This window comes from Lontra canadensis, unplaced genomic scaffold, assembly GCF_010015895.1.
Source record: "Lontra canadensis isolate GAN:19392208 unplaced genomic scaffold, GSC_riverotter_1.0 scaffold45, whole genome shotgun sequence".
Taxonomy (NCBI): domain Eukaryota; kingdom Metazoa; phylum Chordata; class Mammalia; order Carnivora; family Mustelidae; genus Lontra; species Lontra canadensis.
This window is the reverse complement of record NW_022631039.1, coordinates 14679159-14696006: the sequence shown is the minus strand read 5'-3', so window position 1 is coordinate 14696006 and position 16848 is coordinate 14679159. Positions and strand designations below refer to the sequence as shown.

Genomic DNA, 16848 nt, shown 5'->3' with positions numbered 1-16848 from the left:
CTCCACTGCACGGGCTGCCCGCTGCTGTGCCTGCTGCACTGTTCTCCGCAGGAGGCTTTACAGTGCGCCATGAGACCAAGCAGGACTCTCGTCCTGTGCTCCTGCACTTTTCCTCCACGTGTAGTTTTCCACGACTCCCGTGCCGACTTGTGGAGCTCCAGAGAAGCAGCTTGTTGGTATTTTTATTGGGATCATCTTAGATTTAAAATTAATTTAGGCAAGCCAAAATGAACAGCAGACCACAGAAAAATCAGAAAAGACACAACCGTTCTAAGCCTTGAGCTCTATAGCCACCCACTTTGCAAGGATACTTAGAAGGAAAATAGAAAACTTGGAAACTGCCAAGTTTCCAAGTAGATTAACTACTCTTACAAAGGCACTTGTCAAAACTGCTATCAAAAAAAACAAAAACAAAGGGGCACCTGGGTGGCTCAGTGGGTTAAAGCCTCTGCCTTCAGCTCAGGTCATGATCCCAGGGTCTTGGGATTGAGCCCCGCGTCGGGCTCTCTGCTCAGTGGGGAGCCTGCTTCCTCCTCTCTCTCTGCCTGCCTCTCTGCCTACTTGTGAACTGTCAAGTAAATAAATATTTAAAACAAAAACAAAAACAGAACAAACAAACAAAACATGACAAAGAGAGGTGATGAAGTTGAAAATGGTCCTGACCATTAAAACAATAGCATCTGGGGGTGCATGGGTGGCTCAGTGGGTTAAAGCCTCTGCCTTTGGCTCGGGTCATGATCTCAGGGTCCTTGGATCGAGTCCCGCATTGGGCTCTCTGCTCAGCAGGGAGCCTGCTTCCGCCCCCCGCCCCCGCCCCGCCTGCCTCTCTGCCTACTTGCGATTTCAGTCAAATAAATAAATAAAATCTTAAAAAAAAAAACAATAGCAACTGATAACATTTTTTAGGGAGTGGTAAACTTTTTGCTTTTTGGAGCAGAGTTGGTCTTCATGTTAAAGTGGATGTGTACCAACTCTCTTTAATAATTCATTGTTGTCCAGGTTGTGTGTTGTTTTGCTATTTTTACTTTTTATACATAAAGAACTAAAAATAAGGGAGAATAAAGTATAAATTGGTGGAAATAATTTTTAAAAATAAATTAACTTAGGCAAAATGGACATCTTTATGATGCTGTCTTCCCAGAACAGGCCTGTCTCGGTGGTTTGTGTCTACTTTTGTGTCTTTCGTGTTTTAAAGTTTTGTCTGCTCTAGGTCTTGCATAGATCTTGTTGGGTTTATCCCTAAGTATTTTGTCTTTACTGCCATTGTAAATGGGATTTTGCTCTTTGTATCTTCTGATCGTCGTTTATGGTGTTTCCAGTGTGTTTTGTATCTTGTCACCGCTTGAAATTCTTACATTGTTAGAGGAGCTACATATGTTTTATGATCTTACGGAAATTATATCTCACATCCTACTTTACTAAGCACTATGTTACAGAGATCTGATACTACACTTGTCTTCTCCTTTCCTCCCGATCTCTATTCCCTAGTACTCAGTCTGGGCCCAGTGCCGGGTCTTCATTCCCTCTCCCTCTCTTCCACTTTGTGATTTCATCTGTTGCCATGGCTTTCCATCCAACTATATGCCAGTGACTCTAAATCCTGTTTCTGGTCTCAACCCTGCCCCCTGGACTCACTTACCCACCTGCCTACATGGCTTCTCTACACAGCAGTCTCTCTCAAAGAGAACACGCTCACAGCCCAACTCTGGATTCTTCCTTTCAAACCTCTTCCCTTGCTCACTACCCTGCCCACCCCCCATAGAGCCTAAGTGCCACCAAGAAAAGCAAGGTGCTATCCCCACTCCTCTCAGTCACCCTGTACATCTTGTTAACTTAACAGCAACAGACTTTCCACGTCTCCTGCCCCCATCCATTTCAGGGATCCACAACCAGGCACCCAGGTCACCCACTCTGTTCTCCTAATGCATTCTCTACCTTACCATGACCAGAAATACCACTTTAGGTTGTGGATCAGATTACTGTATCATTCATTTTGAGAGTAACATGTTTGTAATTTTTTTAACGTATTGTTTATGCCCAACATGGGGCCTGAACTCACAATGCTGAGATCAAGAGTCACATGGTCTACGGATGAAGCCCCCAATGTCTGTAATCTGATTATTTGATCATTTCATTTTTTTAAAAAGATTCATTTATTTGAGAGAGACAGGGTGCATGTGAGCAAGGGGAGGGGCAGAGGAAGAGATAATCTCAAGCTCTGTGCTGAGCGTGGAGCCCAAAGTGGGGCTTGATCGCAGGACCCCAAGATGATGACCTGAGCCAAAACCGAGAGTCCACGCTTCACCAGCTGAGCCCCCGGCGCCCTCCATGTCCATAAATTAAAATTCCCTCAAGGATTCCTCAGCATCCTACGGCCTGGTAGCTAGTCTCCACATCTGCCAGGTGGGAGCCTCATACTGGTCTTGTAACTAAGCCACATAATAGCACAACCATACAAGTGCCAACCTCACAACAGGAGAGCACATCAAGTCTGCACGTGCTGTATTCCTTCCGGCCACATCTGAGGTGCGATCACATGCAATGGCTCTGGAATTCATTACTGTGATGAAGTTCATGCTTTTGGAAGCAACGTGTGCTGAGGCCGACTTCTCTACTCTCTGGATAAGCACAGCAAACCAAAGCAGTGCGGGTGTGGATATGGGGGAGGCTGGGGGGCAGCACGGATACGGGCTGTGCTTTCTGCTCAGTTTTGCCGTGAAACACAGAGCTGCTCTAAAAAACCCGTTTACCAACTAAAGGAAGGTCAAATCCCAAATGATTCTGCTCCGGCCTTATAGCTGAAATAAGTAACCATGGGGAAACATGACAATGGTGCCCTGTCTCCCGCCGTTGCAGCAGGAATTCCAACCACACACACATCCAGCCCAACTCCTGCCAAACACTCCTGGGCGCCCCCTACGGGTCTCTAGTCTCAAGTCAGTAAAACTGCTTTCCTAATTTACGATTTTCCTAATTCAGCAAAAATGACAGTGATGCTGTTTTCTCCACTTGTCGTGCTTCCTACAAACTCCATCTCACCCTTGGATGCTGAGATGGATCTGATCCTGTCCACTAAGGTTACCGCGGCCTCCAGCTCAGCAGGCTCCCGGCACAGACACACCACCGCGGCAGGGTTCCAGGCTCAGAACAAGTTTGAGAACCCCTGCTTTAGCCAAACCGTGCAAGGGTCACCGCCCTCCATGGGACAGGGGTATATGACAGCGGGGAGATGGGTGGGAGGGCATAAGCCCCAACAGACCAAAGAGTCTGCCTGTGGCCAGGGCTCTATAGCTGGCAGTGTGGGACAGCAGCTTGAGGACCCGCCTGCGGTGGGAGGTGAATGACACGAACACTCAGCCAAATGACAGCCATGATCTCACATCTGGGCAGCACGTATGCAGCAAGAGCTGGTCGCTCAATACAGAGAACCTGACCTTTTCCCTGGCATCCCATAAGCTTCCTGAGTGCTATGGAAACATCCGCCCTTCTCAATGCTCTCCTTCTCCAGGGAATGTTCACAGGAAAGCAGGAAGGGAGACACTGGCCCACAGATACCCTTAGTGCACTTTCTTCTTAAGATTGAGCCAAAGCGAAGCTATTTACACAAGTAGCTTTATTTCAGTTCAGAATGATAATTTTACAGAATGTAAAATTAACCAACTGCTCTGCCTGTTGGCATGTTTTTGTTGTTATTGTTGTTTTACTAAAGACCATTTTAAAAGGTTGCTTTTGTAGTATTTATTTCAAGAAAATCTTAGCTGGTGGTGCATTCAAAAGAGAAGATCTCATCACCTCCAACAGGGGTATGCATAAACTCTGCAACTGTGGATTTGGGCAGAGCGCCCCCTAACGTCCTAGAGAGGCAGACACACTCGGACAAAAAAATTAGAAACCAACAGCAAACCCTCTTGCCTCAGCTGGATACTCTCCTCCCCTCTGCACTTTCTACACTCTCTACCACCATCAGAAGTCTACATCATTTCAGGAAAATACAGACAAGCAAATCAACACCTCCCTGCGGAAAGTTTTTGGCAGACCAAATAGAGAAGTCGGACCTGTTTCCCTCAGCACGTTCCCCAGAACACACCACCACCACCTCCAGACATCTGCCAACACTGGACGAATGCCAGAGACCCTGACTCTCAGACCGGAAGCTTGGAGAACCAAGGCCAGTTCAGCCACTGACCAGTTTCAAGCCTATGTTTTGAGTTTGGTTTTAGGCTTATTGCAAAGAATGAATACGGGAGATTAAAAATACATTTAAAATATCCCCAATCCCTCCCATCATGGATGACTTACAAACGCTGACATGGGGCTGATGGCTCTTGTATCCACTCTCCCTGTGACACTGCACCTGACTTCCCCAAAGCGACCAACATTCCCATCAGCCCTCACCACCATCCAGATGGACGGCCTCTGGTGAGGCCTTGTGAACGTCTGATGTTGCAGCTTGCACGCCGCTGGGCAGGCAGCGCCCCAGCCCCTCCAGGCTGCAGACTAGAGGCCAGACACCAGGAACCACGGGCAGCCTGGCTCTGGGCCTCACCCAGGAAGAGCCGGTTGGTGCCAGCCCAAAGCCAACTCAGGGAAAAGAAGGAAGGCAACCCAAGCAGGGAGCGTTACCTCCCATGGCACTTGTCACCTGCTGACTGGGTCCGGGTGCCAAGATAGACTCGGGGCACCCACTTTGTGTCTGTCCAAGCCAGCAAGAAAACACCCAGCTTATACATCAACAGTCAGTCCCATCAGCCACAAATCCAAATTCCCTAGGACAAGGTAGGCAAGACACCCTCAAAAGCTTGGCTTTTATGCCCACTTGTCTAGGAGAGGAGGGGGTGGTGGGTTTGCGGGCTGGGAAGAGGACCCAGGACAGAGAGTGAACACTGGAGGCCCATGCCTCTCAGCAAAGCTTCGTTTCTGTCTGAAACATCCAACCTGAGCTTCCAAGGACCCTCTGCCCTGGAGAAGATGTTCGATGGCAGGGAATACACAGGATGCCGTGGCACCTGTTAATAGAACACCACTTACGCCCAATCACCCCTGTGGCTGTCTGCAGGTCAACTACAGCCAACAGGTTCCAGCTTGCTCCAGGTCCTCCTCAAGTGGCTGAGCAAATGCAATGCCGTTCTGCTTGGGAAGCTCCTCCTACCGCCTGGTGCTTCTCAAACATTGCCACAGAAGCACCCAACAGATAAGGAAAGTGAGTCCCTTCCTACTTTGCACAGATGAACACAGATCACAAAACCGTGTTACATTTTTCTCAAAAATGCATGCAAACTTCTAACACTAAAAAAATGTAACATGCTGGAGGGCACCTGGGTGGTTCAGTTGGTTAAGTGTCTGCCTTCCGCTCAGGTCATGATCCCAAGGTCCTGGGATCAAGCCCTGCTTTGGGCTCCCTGCTCAGCAGAGAATCAGGCTGCTTCTCCCTCTGCTGCTCTTCATGCTTGTGCTCACTCTTTGTCTCTCAAGCAAAACAAAAAAAACCCTGAAACTGTTTAAAAAAAAAGAAATGGGGGGCACCTGGGTGGCTCAGTGGGTTAAGCCTCTGCCTTCAGCTCAGGTCATGATCTCAGGGTCCTGGTATCGAGCCCCGCATCAGGCTCTCTGCTCTGCAGGGAGCCTGCTTCCCTCTCTGCCTTGCTGCCTACTTGTGATCTGTCAAATAAATAAATAGAATCTTAAGAAAAAAAAAAAAAGAAAAATAATGCCAGCCACGTACCTGTTTCTAAAGTTTCTAGTAGCCACAGTTAAAACAAGAACAGGTAAGATTAACTTTATTGCTTTATTTAATCCATCATACCCAAAATATTAGCATTTCGACATGTAAATAATAACTTCAACAATCACATACTTCTTTTGGTTTTGTCTTCAAAGCTCAGGGTTTTTGATTCTCAATTTGGGTATTATGTTTTCATGAGAAAGGGCTGACCTGTATTTAAAATTTATAGATGAAAGAAGACTCACATACCATAGTTAACATACTGAAGAGTTTTCTAAAAAGCACATCAAGTTAATTGCCTTTAAGTTAAATGCAACTAAAAATTCAACCCCAGTTGGGCCGAATGCATTTCCCATGCTCCATAAACTGTGGCTAGTGACCATGTACTGGGCAGCACAGGTAGAGAAGTTATTTGTCCAAGTGGGGTCCCCAGACTGGCAGCATCAGCTGGGAACTGCTAGAAGTGCAAATTTTCAAGGCCCACCAGCCCCACAGAACCAGAAGACTCTGGGAGTGGGGACCAACACACTTCAGAGGAGCCTTCCACACAATTATGAGCCTGGGAAGTGTGAGAACCACTGATCCAGAACACGCACCACCAACTAAGCCCACAGAAATAGTTCTGATCACCTATTTTTGGAATGGAAACTGAACAGAAGCCTCTCCCCGCTTTGCATTTTGAGGCTCTGAAAGCAGAAGTCATCGCCTGGACAGGAGCAAGGGGAGATCTGGATGTTTAGGTGGATGACCAGTGGGTTAAGATCAGAACCCAAATCAAAGGACATCTTGCTTCAGTTTCCCAGTGCCCAGGGTCGCAGGACATGTGGATCCTTCATGGACTGAGGCTGTCAGTGTAAGCCCAGCCCTTGAGTCTGTATGGCCACAGAGCTGTTTGCTCAGTGGAACAGGGACTGTGTGTTGGGGCCACCTCTGAACAAGGACCTTAACACAGTAGGCCCACGGCCTCCCCGACCTTTCGTGGGCTCAGGTACCTCAGCCACAAGATGAAGACAGAATAAATCAGCTGTGTGGTTGTGTAAGTGACAGAGGCTTCCAGAACGCTGGGTTGTTCTTGAGGGACTCAGGCCAGGGCAGAGCCTCCCTCTGAAGGATCCAAGTGCGCCAGATCAACTTTTATGTCATTTTATGTGGAGGAAGCAGGTTGATGGAGTAGCTTTAGCCTAACTTAGAATATCGAAATCCTTCTGTTTATTCTTCCAAAACACGTACATTTTACTGGAAAGTTTTAATGGCATCCCACGCTGCCTGCGAGGAGAATACAGAGCCACCACAGCGCCAACACTACCTGCCCTGCTACAGTGATACACACAAGCCACCATGCCACTGTGGGCTGACACAGTCCCATCACCTCTTTACTTTCCACCTGAAAGAGAACAGAAGAACAGCTTATTTTTTTAGGTCTGTCTTGATTAGCCAGGAGCAACTGATCACACAAAAGCACTAGGCTAAAGAAGGTAGTTCGGCAACCAGCCGTAGACCTGTTACTGCTAGATACGGTCTGTGCCGGAATGAACTGCGCTGGTAAGTCGGGGCCTGAGAAGACTCATATCCAGATCTCTCAGGCTTCCTTACACTGAGCCGACGGACGAGCACATCATTTTAACCGGTCAGTTAACAGTACAAGGACTCTGCAGTACTGGTCACTCAGACAAGAACCACAGCCCCCATACAAAGCACCTGCCCTTGTGCATGCCGTCCAGGCCCATACCTGAGTCGCCGAGCCAGCCAACTGGCGGACAGTGCGTTTAACGCTCCCGACGGCTTGGATTCAGAGGTTCGGGCAGCTGCGCACCTATATAGAAAGGTCAAACCAACAGTCATCGACCCCTTCATCGCTCACCTGGAGAGCTGCACGCGCGCGGCGACCTGAGAAACTACCAGGAACGAAAAGGTAAACTTTAGCATTCTACGGCCAGTTCAGGCAAACGTTTTCACGGACTTGAGAAAGGCGCTCTGTTCCGTGAACGGGTTGAATTATGTCCCCAGCAAAGTGATAGCCTCACAGTCTTAAACACTCAAGACCTCAGAATGTGACATTTAGAAGTAAGGTCATCACAGGTGTAATTAGCTGAAATGTGCTCAGATTGGAGAAGGGCGGGACCCTAATCCAGTATGACCATGTCCTCATAAAATGGGGACATCTGGACATAGACACACAAGGAAAACTTAAGTGATGGACACACAGGTTGGGGGGAGAGATGCCCACAGCCCAAGTATGCCAAGGAATGCCAGCAAAGTACTTGTAGCTTGGGTGCAGCCTGGAACCGGCTTACCCCAGAGCCTCCAGGAGGAGCCCGCCCCGCCACACGTCTGTCTCAGACTTGTGCCTCCAAGAGCAGGGAGACTGAACTGCTGATGAAGGTGCTTTGTTTTGGCAACCACAGGAAAAAACACAACTAAAATCCAACTTTAATTTAAAATCCAATTTTAATTTAGATTATATTCATCCAAACTCCTACAACAAATCTTCCACCTCAACAACTTAGTTCGGTAAATGTTCAGAGTCGCCCTATCCCCACCACGGGGTTCAGGCAGTCCCATGGGTGTCCCTGTACATGAGCCAGCACATCACAGGCAGCCTCGCTTCTCACCCGGCTGCGCCGATGGGGCGGCCCCCGTGCTTGCAGCTGTGATCCAGAGGGTGTCTATGCTGAATACAGAAACTCCTGTGGCACTGGTCACAAGCCACCTGCATCATCTCTTTCTTCCTGCACCCCTCTTTTGAGCACCGGAACGTAAAAATCTGAGAAAGCAAGAATTGCTTCAATAAGCAATTATTTAACAAGCCCCAATAAGACTACGAACATTTAAACGAGAAATGGTTCTTAGCTACAAGGAATGAAGAGGTCAAGATTTCATTCAAACAGGTGAGTACTAAGGGGATGGCAAAGTTTGTTTTTTTTTGTTTTTGTTTTTGTTTTATTTATTTGACAGACAGATCACAAGTAGGCAGAGAGGCAGGCAGAGAGAGACAGGAGGAGGAGGCAGGCTCCCTGCTGAGCAGAGAGCCCGATGTGGGACTCGATCCCAGGACCCTGAGATCATGACCTGAGCCGAAGGCAGAGGCTTTAACCACTGAGCCACCCAGGCGCCCCAGGGGATGGCAGAGTTTTAACAAACACAAAAGCAGCATCTTAAGTTGGGGATTCATGTGGGACAACTGGAGGTGTTCTCAGGCCAAACCAAACCAAACTAAACAAAACACCACACACACAAAAAAACCCTCCACAGGAGTGGGGACCAGGGACACAAAGAGAAGGTGGCCAAGACTGTGGAATCATGCCATTTATACAGAAGGCAGCTGGTTCCAGGGGCTCTGGAGACATTCCATGGAGCTGAAGAATCTGTAGTCTCTATACCCGTTATATTTTTGGGGTTCGGGGTTTTTTTTTGCAGGAGGCAGTAGGGATGGGGTGAAGGAGTGATATAAATTCCCAGGCACTGCCGACTCTGTAAAGCAAGGGTGCTGGCCAAAAAGTACCCATCTAGAAGCCCAAGGGCAGCTCTCCAGCAAAGATGGGTAGGCATGGGCTGCCTTGAGCGACTGGAGCATGTGCACACAGCGCAGGCATGCAGGGGTGGGGACAGGGGATGGACCTGGGTCCCGAATCTGGGGTGAGCCAAGAACAAGGAAGACCCTGTCAACTGACCCTGTCAGTTTAGGAGGAAAGCATGCCAAGTGCAGATGTGGTCTTTTATAGAGGCAGGCAGGTTTTAGAAGTTCCAGAATGATTGGAAGGCAAAGCCCTAAGGACTCACAGCGAGAATGGGGTTATGGAGGGGGACTGGGGTTTGCTGGTGAGTAAAAGGTTTTGGGTGCTAGGCTAAGGCATACAGAGCTTATTCTGTCATGTTGGAGGCTGAAAACAGCAAGCAGGGGTTAACAAAACTTCTGCTTATTACGTTAAATAATGTAACATAACCAGGTAGTTCATAACTATAAACCAGGATTCATAACTGGAAACTGAGATTTAAGCCTGACAAATGCCCATTTCCTGAAGTCTCGAGCTCCTTGAAAGCCCATATGCTATTTTGGAGAGCAACAAGAAAGAAGGGAGAAGGAATAAGAAGCTGGGCATCTCGCAAAAACAACCTGAGTAACCTGGTAGGGCCTTTGGGAAGGGCAAGCCATAGAGCTGGCTGAGACCAAACCCCAGGAAGGCCTGAGCATCTGAGAATCTGCAGTCTGAGGGGAGAGGGCACACATTACGTGCTGTCAACCAAGGGCAAGTTCAGTTTGAGGATCCTTGGACTTCTGGTTAAGGAAGGAGAACTGAACACGTATACTGGCTCTGACTCCTGAAATACAATGAAAATGACAAGAAGCGGGTTTTCTGAAAAGGGATAAACCCACAAGGACCAAGATAAGGAGGAAAAAAAAAAAACAGTTACAAGATTTTAGGGGAAAAAAGCACTCAAGTTATAATGAACCTGGCAGATACAAGAAAGTCAAACTGTAAGCTGGTGGGGAAGGTCAAGCAACACCCCTATTCATAAACAAAACTCCCAACATCTCTGAAACCGGCTGTAGCAGCCGCTCAGGGTGCCATGGGACCACCACAGGAGTGGCAGCGTGTCTGAAAACAGACCTGCAGTGCTGCACCTGAGCCCAGCAGCAGACGCACGCTTGGCTGAGGGTCTGAGAGAGGCTGCTGGCCTGGGAGGGCCAGCAATGGGCAGGGGGAGCAAGAGAAACACGGGATGAGCACTCAGAAGGCAGTAAGGACTTCACGCTCCCTGCGGAGGAGATGCGAGAGCTCTCTCTGCCTAGCTCCACAATTCCGGAAGCCACAGCACGCTCTCCAGGCAGGGAAAAGAATGCCTTCTGTGGGGAATCTGATTAGCCCAAGAGAAAGACCTGAAATCACAGAGCACAGAAGGTGGACCAGGCAGATGACCCACAGCAAAGGCGAGAGTCCAAGCTGCCCCCACCATGCAAATAAGCACTCGGCTTCAGCCCAGCTCGTGAGGAGCACATTCACTGGGACACACAAGAAACACCCCGGACGCAGAATTCACAGGGAAAGGAAACTTACAGAGGAAATAAGGAGACCTATGCAAGAGGCCCAGCACCCAAGGGACAGGAGTCTAGAGGAAATCAAAGAATCCAAGATAGCATTCCAGATGGAAACACTCGAGCTTCCAGTTCGGAAGGGTCCACTGTCTACAGAGGACGGCAGATGAGAATGGATCCACACAAGGAACAGTCAGGGTGAAGTTTCCAAACTCGGGGATGGGGCAGAGGAGAGGAGGGGTGGGGTAGGGAGAGAGCCTCCAGGCTGCCAGACAGAAAACTGGTCCCACAAAGGCCCAACGGAGAACAGCTAGGAAATTCCCAGCGAGAAAACAAACCAGCGCCCACAAATATTCAAAGATTCTAAAGCCAGGCTGCTACCCTCCGGCAGCTGAGCAAGGAAGAACGGAGAACAAAGACCCTGTGATATACACAACCTCCCATTTATCTTCCATGGTCCTTCGCACGTGGAACATATGCCTCTCCCCAAATAAGGGGAAAACTAAGAAAGAAAAACACAAGACAGGAGATCAGAGAGCCCTCGTAAGGGAGATAGATGCAGGAAACTAGGATCTAGCATAAGAGAAATGGAGGGGGAATCTCTCACCTATGGAGAACTGGGACACTGGTCCAGGAGCACACACCACGTCTGCTGGGAGGGAAGGAGTGGCAAGAGACCTGACCACGTGGGAACAGGGGGAGGGAACTCCATGCTCAGCCCACACTGTGGTCAACAGGCAATGCCCAAAACTATACGGAACAAGACAAACTTAAAAGACAACAAGACACACACTTGGAGAAAAAGGAAGTACCCCAAACAAAAAAAGACGAGCAAAAAAAATCTGCTTCCTGTCATTTTCATTGTATTTCAGGAGGAGTCGGAGCCAACAAACAAGTTGAAAGCACCTGCTGTGGAGAATAGGGCCTACTGTGTTTCCTAACATGATTTACTCCAAATGAACAAATGGAGAGCTTTCACTCAGATACTAACACTACAAAAGCAAGAACACTGAATGTTCAAATTCTACGTATCCTTTTACGTTTTCCTAGAAGGAACTTAGGAAAAGTACACATTAGCAGAATGATTCTAGAAACACCTCAACGCTCCATCTTGAGAGAAAAAGGTAAGAATCCTATAAGGGAAACAAATCCCAAAGTAGATTCGGATATTCAGAGTATGGTCATATAACCGTAAGAACCCAAGCCATGACAACATGGGGAATCACTGACATGTCACGAAGATTTTATTTTGTACACAAATGATGAGTACTACAGACCACAATTAGATAATCGATCTTCCCCCGCTAGGGAAAACCAACAGTCACAGAGTGGACATAATTCGTCCTTACCTTCTCTTTCTTCCCAGGATGACAATTACAGTCTCGATCAATGTGCTCACCAACCACCACATCTGGTATCTCTCCCTTTTTTACTGGGACTGGGTTGTTACAAAGTGGGCACACTGGGACCTGAACATCCTAAAAATAATGATATAAGAGAATATTCCAGATTCAGACAATCAAAACTCACGAAAGAAAAACGTACAACAGCACAGCGCACTGAAAATCACATAGGGTACACACACTGATCTTTCGACTACTCATTAGAAGGGGATACAGTTAACACAAAGGATTTACAGTAAGGCAACCCTAAAGATTCAGGATAGAGCCGCCAAAGGTCTTATCCAGTGGAATTTAAACATGACAGACGATTACCTAACTGTGGAAATGACCCTGAAACAATGAGTAAAAGGCAGCCAAGGAGAGAAGCTGGTGAAACTGATCTGGTCTCAGGGCAGCCTGGCTCTGTCCAGCATCATCTCAGTGAGTGGTGAAGCGGCCCGAAGCCCTCAGAATGGAGAAAAAGAAAACACTAGCCATAAAGACCCTCTGGTTCCCTTCAATTGCCAACAGCCTATCTAATCCTTTTGTGGCTCTCACACGCAGGGAGACTCACTCACCTGACAAGGGAACACAGGGCTAGGCTGAGCTCTCAGGTACATAATGACCAGCCAAGCCCAAGACTGTGTAGCTCTGGAGGGAAGAAAAAGGCACCCAGTGGCTGCATGCCCAGCAGTTAAAAACCTCAGAGCCAAGGCAGGAGCTAAAGAAACTTAGCTCAGCAAGAAAACAGAGGTGACAACTGACATCCAAACAGATAATCACAGAATTAATGGGACCTACTGTCTGTAGGGCTGAGCTGAAGGGTCACCCAGAAGTCAGGTGACAAGTCTGCCAAATTGAGAAATAAAGCATTAATGATCTCTAGCCAGACTCTCCCTATCTAGAGACATGGGGAGGTCACAGCCAACAAATAAACTGGGTTGTGTGGCCTAGTCATCGAGGCCTGGTAAATATGAGTCACCCTCCCCCACACCCTCATGATAACCTAGAAAATGCTGTAGGGTCAGACCTTGGCCAACACTAATGAAAGCACGTAATAATGCTAAGTCATTCGTGTTTCTAACTGCCACTAGGGAAGCAGCAGTACAGACCCAAAGAAGTCACTAAAATAACCTCTGAACCACCAGAAACAAAATGAATATAGGCTGGGGGCCACGTGCAAAGTCAGTAACAGAGGGATCACACATCTGCTGGACTCACACAGGTAGATTTTCTTAGAGTCCTGTTCATATTCCCGTTTCTACCAGGTACTATTTGCCACTAAAAAGATTCCCAAGACTGCAAAGTTACCCAGATAAGCATTTTTTTTTAAGATTTTGTTTATTTATTTATTTGACAGACAGAGATCACAAGTAGGCAGAGAGGCAGGCAGAGAGAGAGAGGAGGAAGCAGGCTCCCTGCTGAGCAGAGAGCCCAATATGGAGCTCGATCCCAGGACCCTGGGATCATGACTGGAGCCGAAGGCAGAGGCTTCAACCCACTGAGCCACCCAGGCGCCCCCCCAGATAAGCATTTTTAAAAAAAAAGATTTTATGTATTTATTTGGCAGACAGAGATCACAAGGAGGCAGAGAGGTGGGCAGGGGGGGGGGGAAGCAGGTTCCCTGCTAAGCAGAGAGCCCGATGCGGGGCTCGATCCCAGGACCCCAGGATCATGACCTGAGCTGAAGGCAGAGGCTTTAACCCACTGAGCCACCTAGGCACCCCCAGATAAGCATTTTTAATACCTCCCAGATTCGATACCTTGTCAAGTATTTCTTGCACTTCACAAATATACTCCTGTTTTATTCTCAGCAAAATGAATCAAAAGAACAGAATATTTTAACATGCAAAGCAAGCTTTGAAGGTTTAGATACAATCTGACTTCAAGAGCCCCTAAAAATGAAACCTGCTGATTTAGAGCTGTGCCGTCTAGAACTCCCCATGATGGTGGAAACGCGCCACATCTGCACTGTCCAACACAGTAGGTCACTGGCCACATACGGTTGCTGAACAACTGAAATGTAGCTTATGTGACTGAGAAACTGGATTTTAAATCTCACTTCATTTGAATGAAATTACTTGCTATATGTGGCTAATGTCTACTACTTGGACAGCACAGCTTTAGACAATGAAAAACAAGACTCCTTGGAATAAAGTATGATAAATTACCTTCGTGAATGCAAAGGGACATTTATGTGCAGCACAAGTAAAATGGGCTTTACAGAAATCTTGTTTACATGCATCACATTTTAAGGGAAGAAAATCTAAAACAAAACAAAACAAAAAACCATTTTAAAGATCAGGACAAAAATATTCTAGAGCACATTAAACAGGTATTTACCTGTTTCTAATTTACCTATTTCTTTATGCCTACCAAATACATCCTTGAGGAGACAAACACGTGAGAAAAACATCAGGGATCATAAGTTTCACAATGCCAGCAAAACTGAAGAACTTATAAAGCTATCTTTTCTTTTTTTTTAAATTTAATTTCTTTCTTTTAGAGAGAGGCCGCAGGGGGTAGGGGGAGGGCACAAAGAGAAACTTAAGCAGGCTCCCCACTGAGCTCGGGAGCCCAACTCCAGGCTCCTTCTCACCAACCTGGGCCAAAAACCAAGAGTTGGATGCTTAACTGACCGAGCCACCCAGGTGCCCCTATAAAGCTATCTTCTCAAAAGAGACCCATCCCATGTAATAATCACAAATATATAAGCAGCACACTTGTATCCACTTGGCCCTGGCACCTGGCCTTCAGCAGACGCTGAGTAACAATGTTGAACAGAACCCGAACCTCAGGCCAGCCTCTCAATATTGAAAAGCCACCAGAGCCAAGACCCAGAGAATAGCTAATAAAACAGTATGTTCTTCCCGACTAAACAGCCAACAAAACACACATTGTCTATCAACATTCTCTTAATAGTGCTTACCTAGCTGTTTGCAAGTTTTTTCTGAACAATGCTTCCCCAAATCAGGGAACTCCATTATTTGGAAGTGTCCAAACACAGATGACAGAGAGATGGATCACCTACAAGAATTAAAACAGTTAGGTAAGGAAAGATGGCCATCATTTCAGTCCCCAGAGTTCATAACTTAGGGCTAAGAAAATAAACATGCTCTGTGGGAAGCATTCAATGCCCAAGTCATCCTGGGCCCCCACAGGGCACTAAAGCATCACAAATTCTTGCTGCTTTTCAGCAAAGGTAAAAAGAAGTTTGAGTACAAGTATCAGCTCCTTCAGAATCCACCCTATTAGGACAGCCACTGTTTCTTGGGTCTTTTAATTTCCTACTTGAAGAATCTCACCTGGAATTCAGGTTTCCTTTAAACTGTTCTGACTCACGCTGACAGGGGTTTTCCATATTCAACTTACACAAAGGCCGGCCAAAAGTTGGGCCACAGTTTCATGGAGTGAGTATACTTGTTGACACACACAAAACCGTTGCCAGGCGCCAAATCACGGGAATTAGAAGAGCTTCAGCTCTGTCCCTGCTGTTCTCTACTCCCTCATGCATTGAGGTTTACTCAGAACTTGCTCCCTAATGACAACCCGGAGTTGATGAGGAAGAAGAGCAAGCGCTTAACTCACGTGGAAACCAGGTGGACGAAGGGTAAGCTACTGCGCTCCAGAGGGAACTGGAGTCCGTTAACAGGCCTCATGAGATCCCTTCCAGGACCTAGCACCCACAACCCTCTCAAGAACCCCTCCTAGAAGTCAGGTCCGCATGAACCACTCCGGGCAGCGTACACCGTGCTATCCCCAGCTCCCCCTCCCCCGCCAGAAGTCAGGTCCGGAGGGTCCACTCCGGGTAGCGTCTACCGCGCTGTCCCCAGTTCCCCACCCCCAGAAGTCAGGTCTGGAGGGTCCACTCCGGGGAGCATCTGCCGTGCTGTCCCCAGTCTCCCCACCCCCCCGCTCCTCCCCTCGGATCGTGGTTCAGTCACTCCTCCAAAGGGGCCTTTGCCCCGACCGTCACGGCTTCTCCACACCCTCAGAGAACACTGTGACTCCCGTCCCAGCACCCACCCACTCCGGTCCCGAGCGCGCACGACGTCTCCACTGCCCGCGCCCCGCAGCGCAAGCCCGCGGCAGGTGAGCGCGTCGCTGTCTCATCGGGCCCAGCCCCCAGCCGTGGACTCATTCGGCTGGCACCTGGAGCCCTCCCCGCCGTGCGACCCGGGGCCCCGCTCCCGTCCCCGGACCTGGCTCTAGTCGGGCGCCCGGGTGGCTGCGGAGGCGAGCAGGAGGCGGCGGAGACGGGAAGATGGATGTCCCTTCCAGCGGCCAGCCGCAGGGGACAAGTCCAAAAAGCCGGGGAAAATGGGACCCGACGCGCGGCGCCCCGCCGTCCGAGCCCGCGGGAGTGCGAAGCATCGCATACCGCCGAAGCTCCGGCCATTTATTCGCTTCCTAGGGCTCAGAGAGACTCCGCGGCCCGTACCTGCCCGGCGCGCCCCGATAACGTCACCACACGGCCGGCCAATCCCGCCCCGCGGAGGCTCGGCGTTCCCGGCGCGCTCCGATGACGTCACGACCCGGCCGGCCAATCCCGACCTTCCGCGGCTCCGTGGACCCGCCACTCCTAGCTCCACCGCCTCCCTTCTCGAACAGTCCGGCCGCTTCTCGGAGCCGCTGAGTCACGGTGAGGTGGCTCCGCGCAGGCGCTCTTGGCAGACTGCGCGGCGCGGGAAAGCTGAGTCACGGTGGCG

At 48.8% G+C, this 16848-nt stretch overlaps 1 protein-coding gene across 3 annotated transcripts; it reads right to left on the bottom strand.

The window, feature by feature from the left end:
* Nucleotides 1–6993: 6993 nt before the first annotated feature.
* ZFAND2A (zinc finger AN1-type containing 2A) lies at nucleotides 6994–16584 on the bottom strand. Of its 3 annotated transcripts, none has more exons than XM_032872828.1 (7): nucleotides 16342–16584; nucleotides 15069–15166; nucleotides 14311–14405; nucleotides 12107–12235; nucleotides 8335–8486; nucleotides 7452–7535; nucleotides 6994–7106 (listed from the first exon to the last, which is right to left on the bottom strand). In XM_032872828.1, exons 2-7 carry the CDS (start codon nucleotides 15121–15123, stop codon nucleotides 7088–7090), a joined length of 534 nt encoding a protein of 177 aa, XP_032728719.1. In that variant the 5' UTR covers nucleotides 15124–15166; nucleotides 16342–16584; the 3' UTR covers nucleotides 6994–7087. The 3 variants fall into 3 exon arrangements, with proteins under 3 accessions (XP_032728719.1, XP_032728720.1, XP_032728721.1); XM_032872829.1 differs by lacking the exon at nucleotides 16342–16584 and adding an exon at nucleotides 15728–15820; XM_032872830.1 differs by lacking the exons at nucleotides 6994–7106; nucleotides 7452–7535 and having other exon boundaries at nucleotides 8152–8486; nucleotides 16342–16582.
* Nucleotides 16585–16848: the final 264 nt, after the last annotated feature.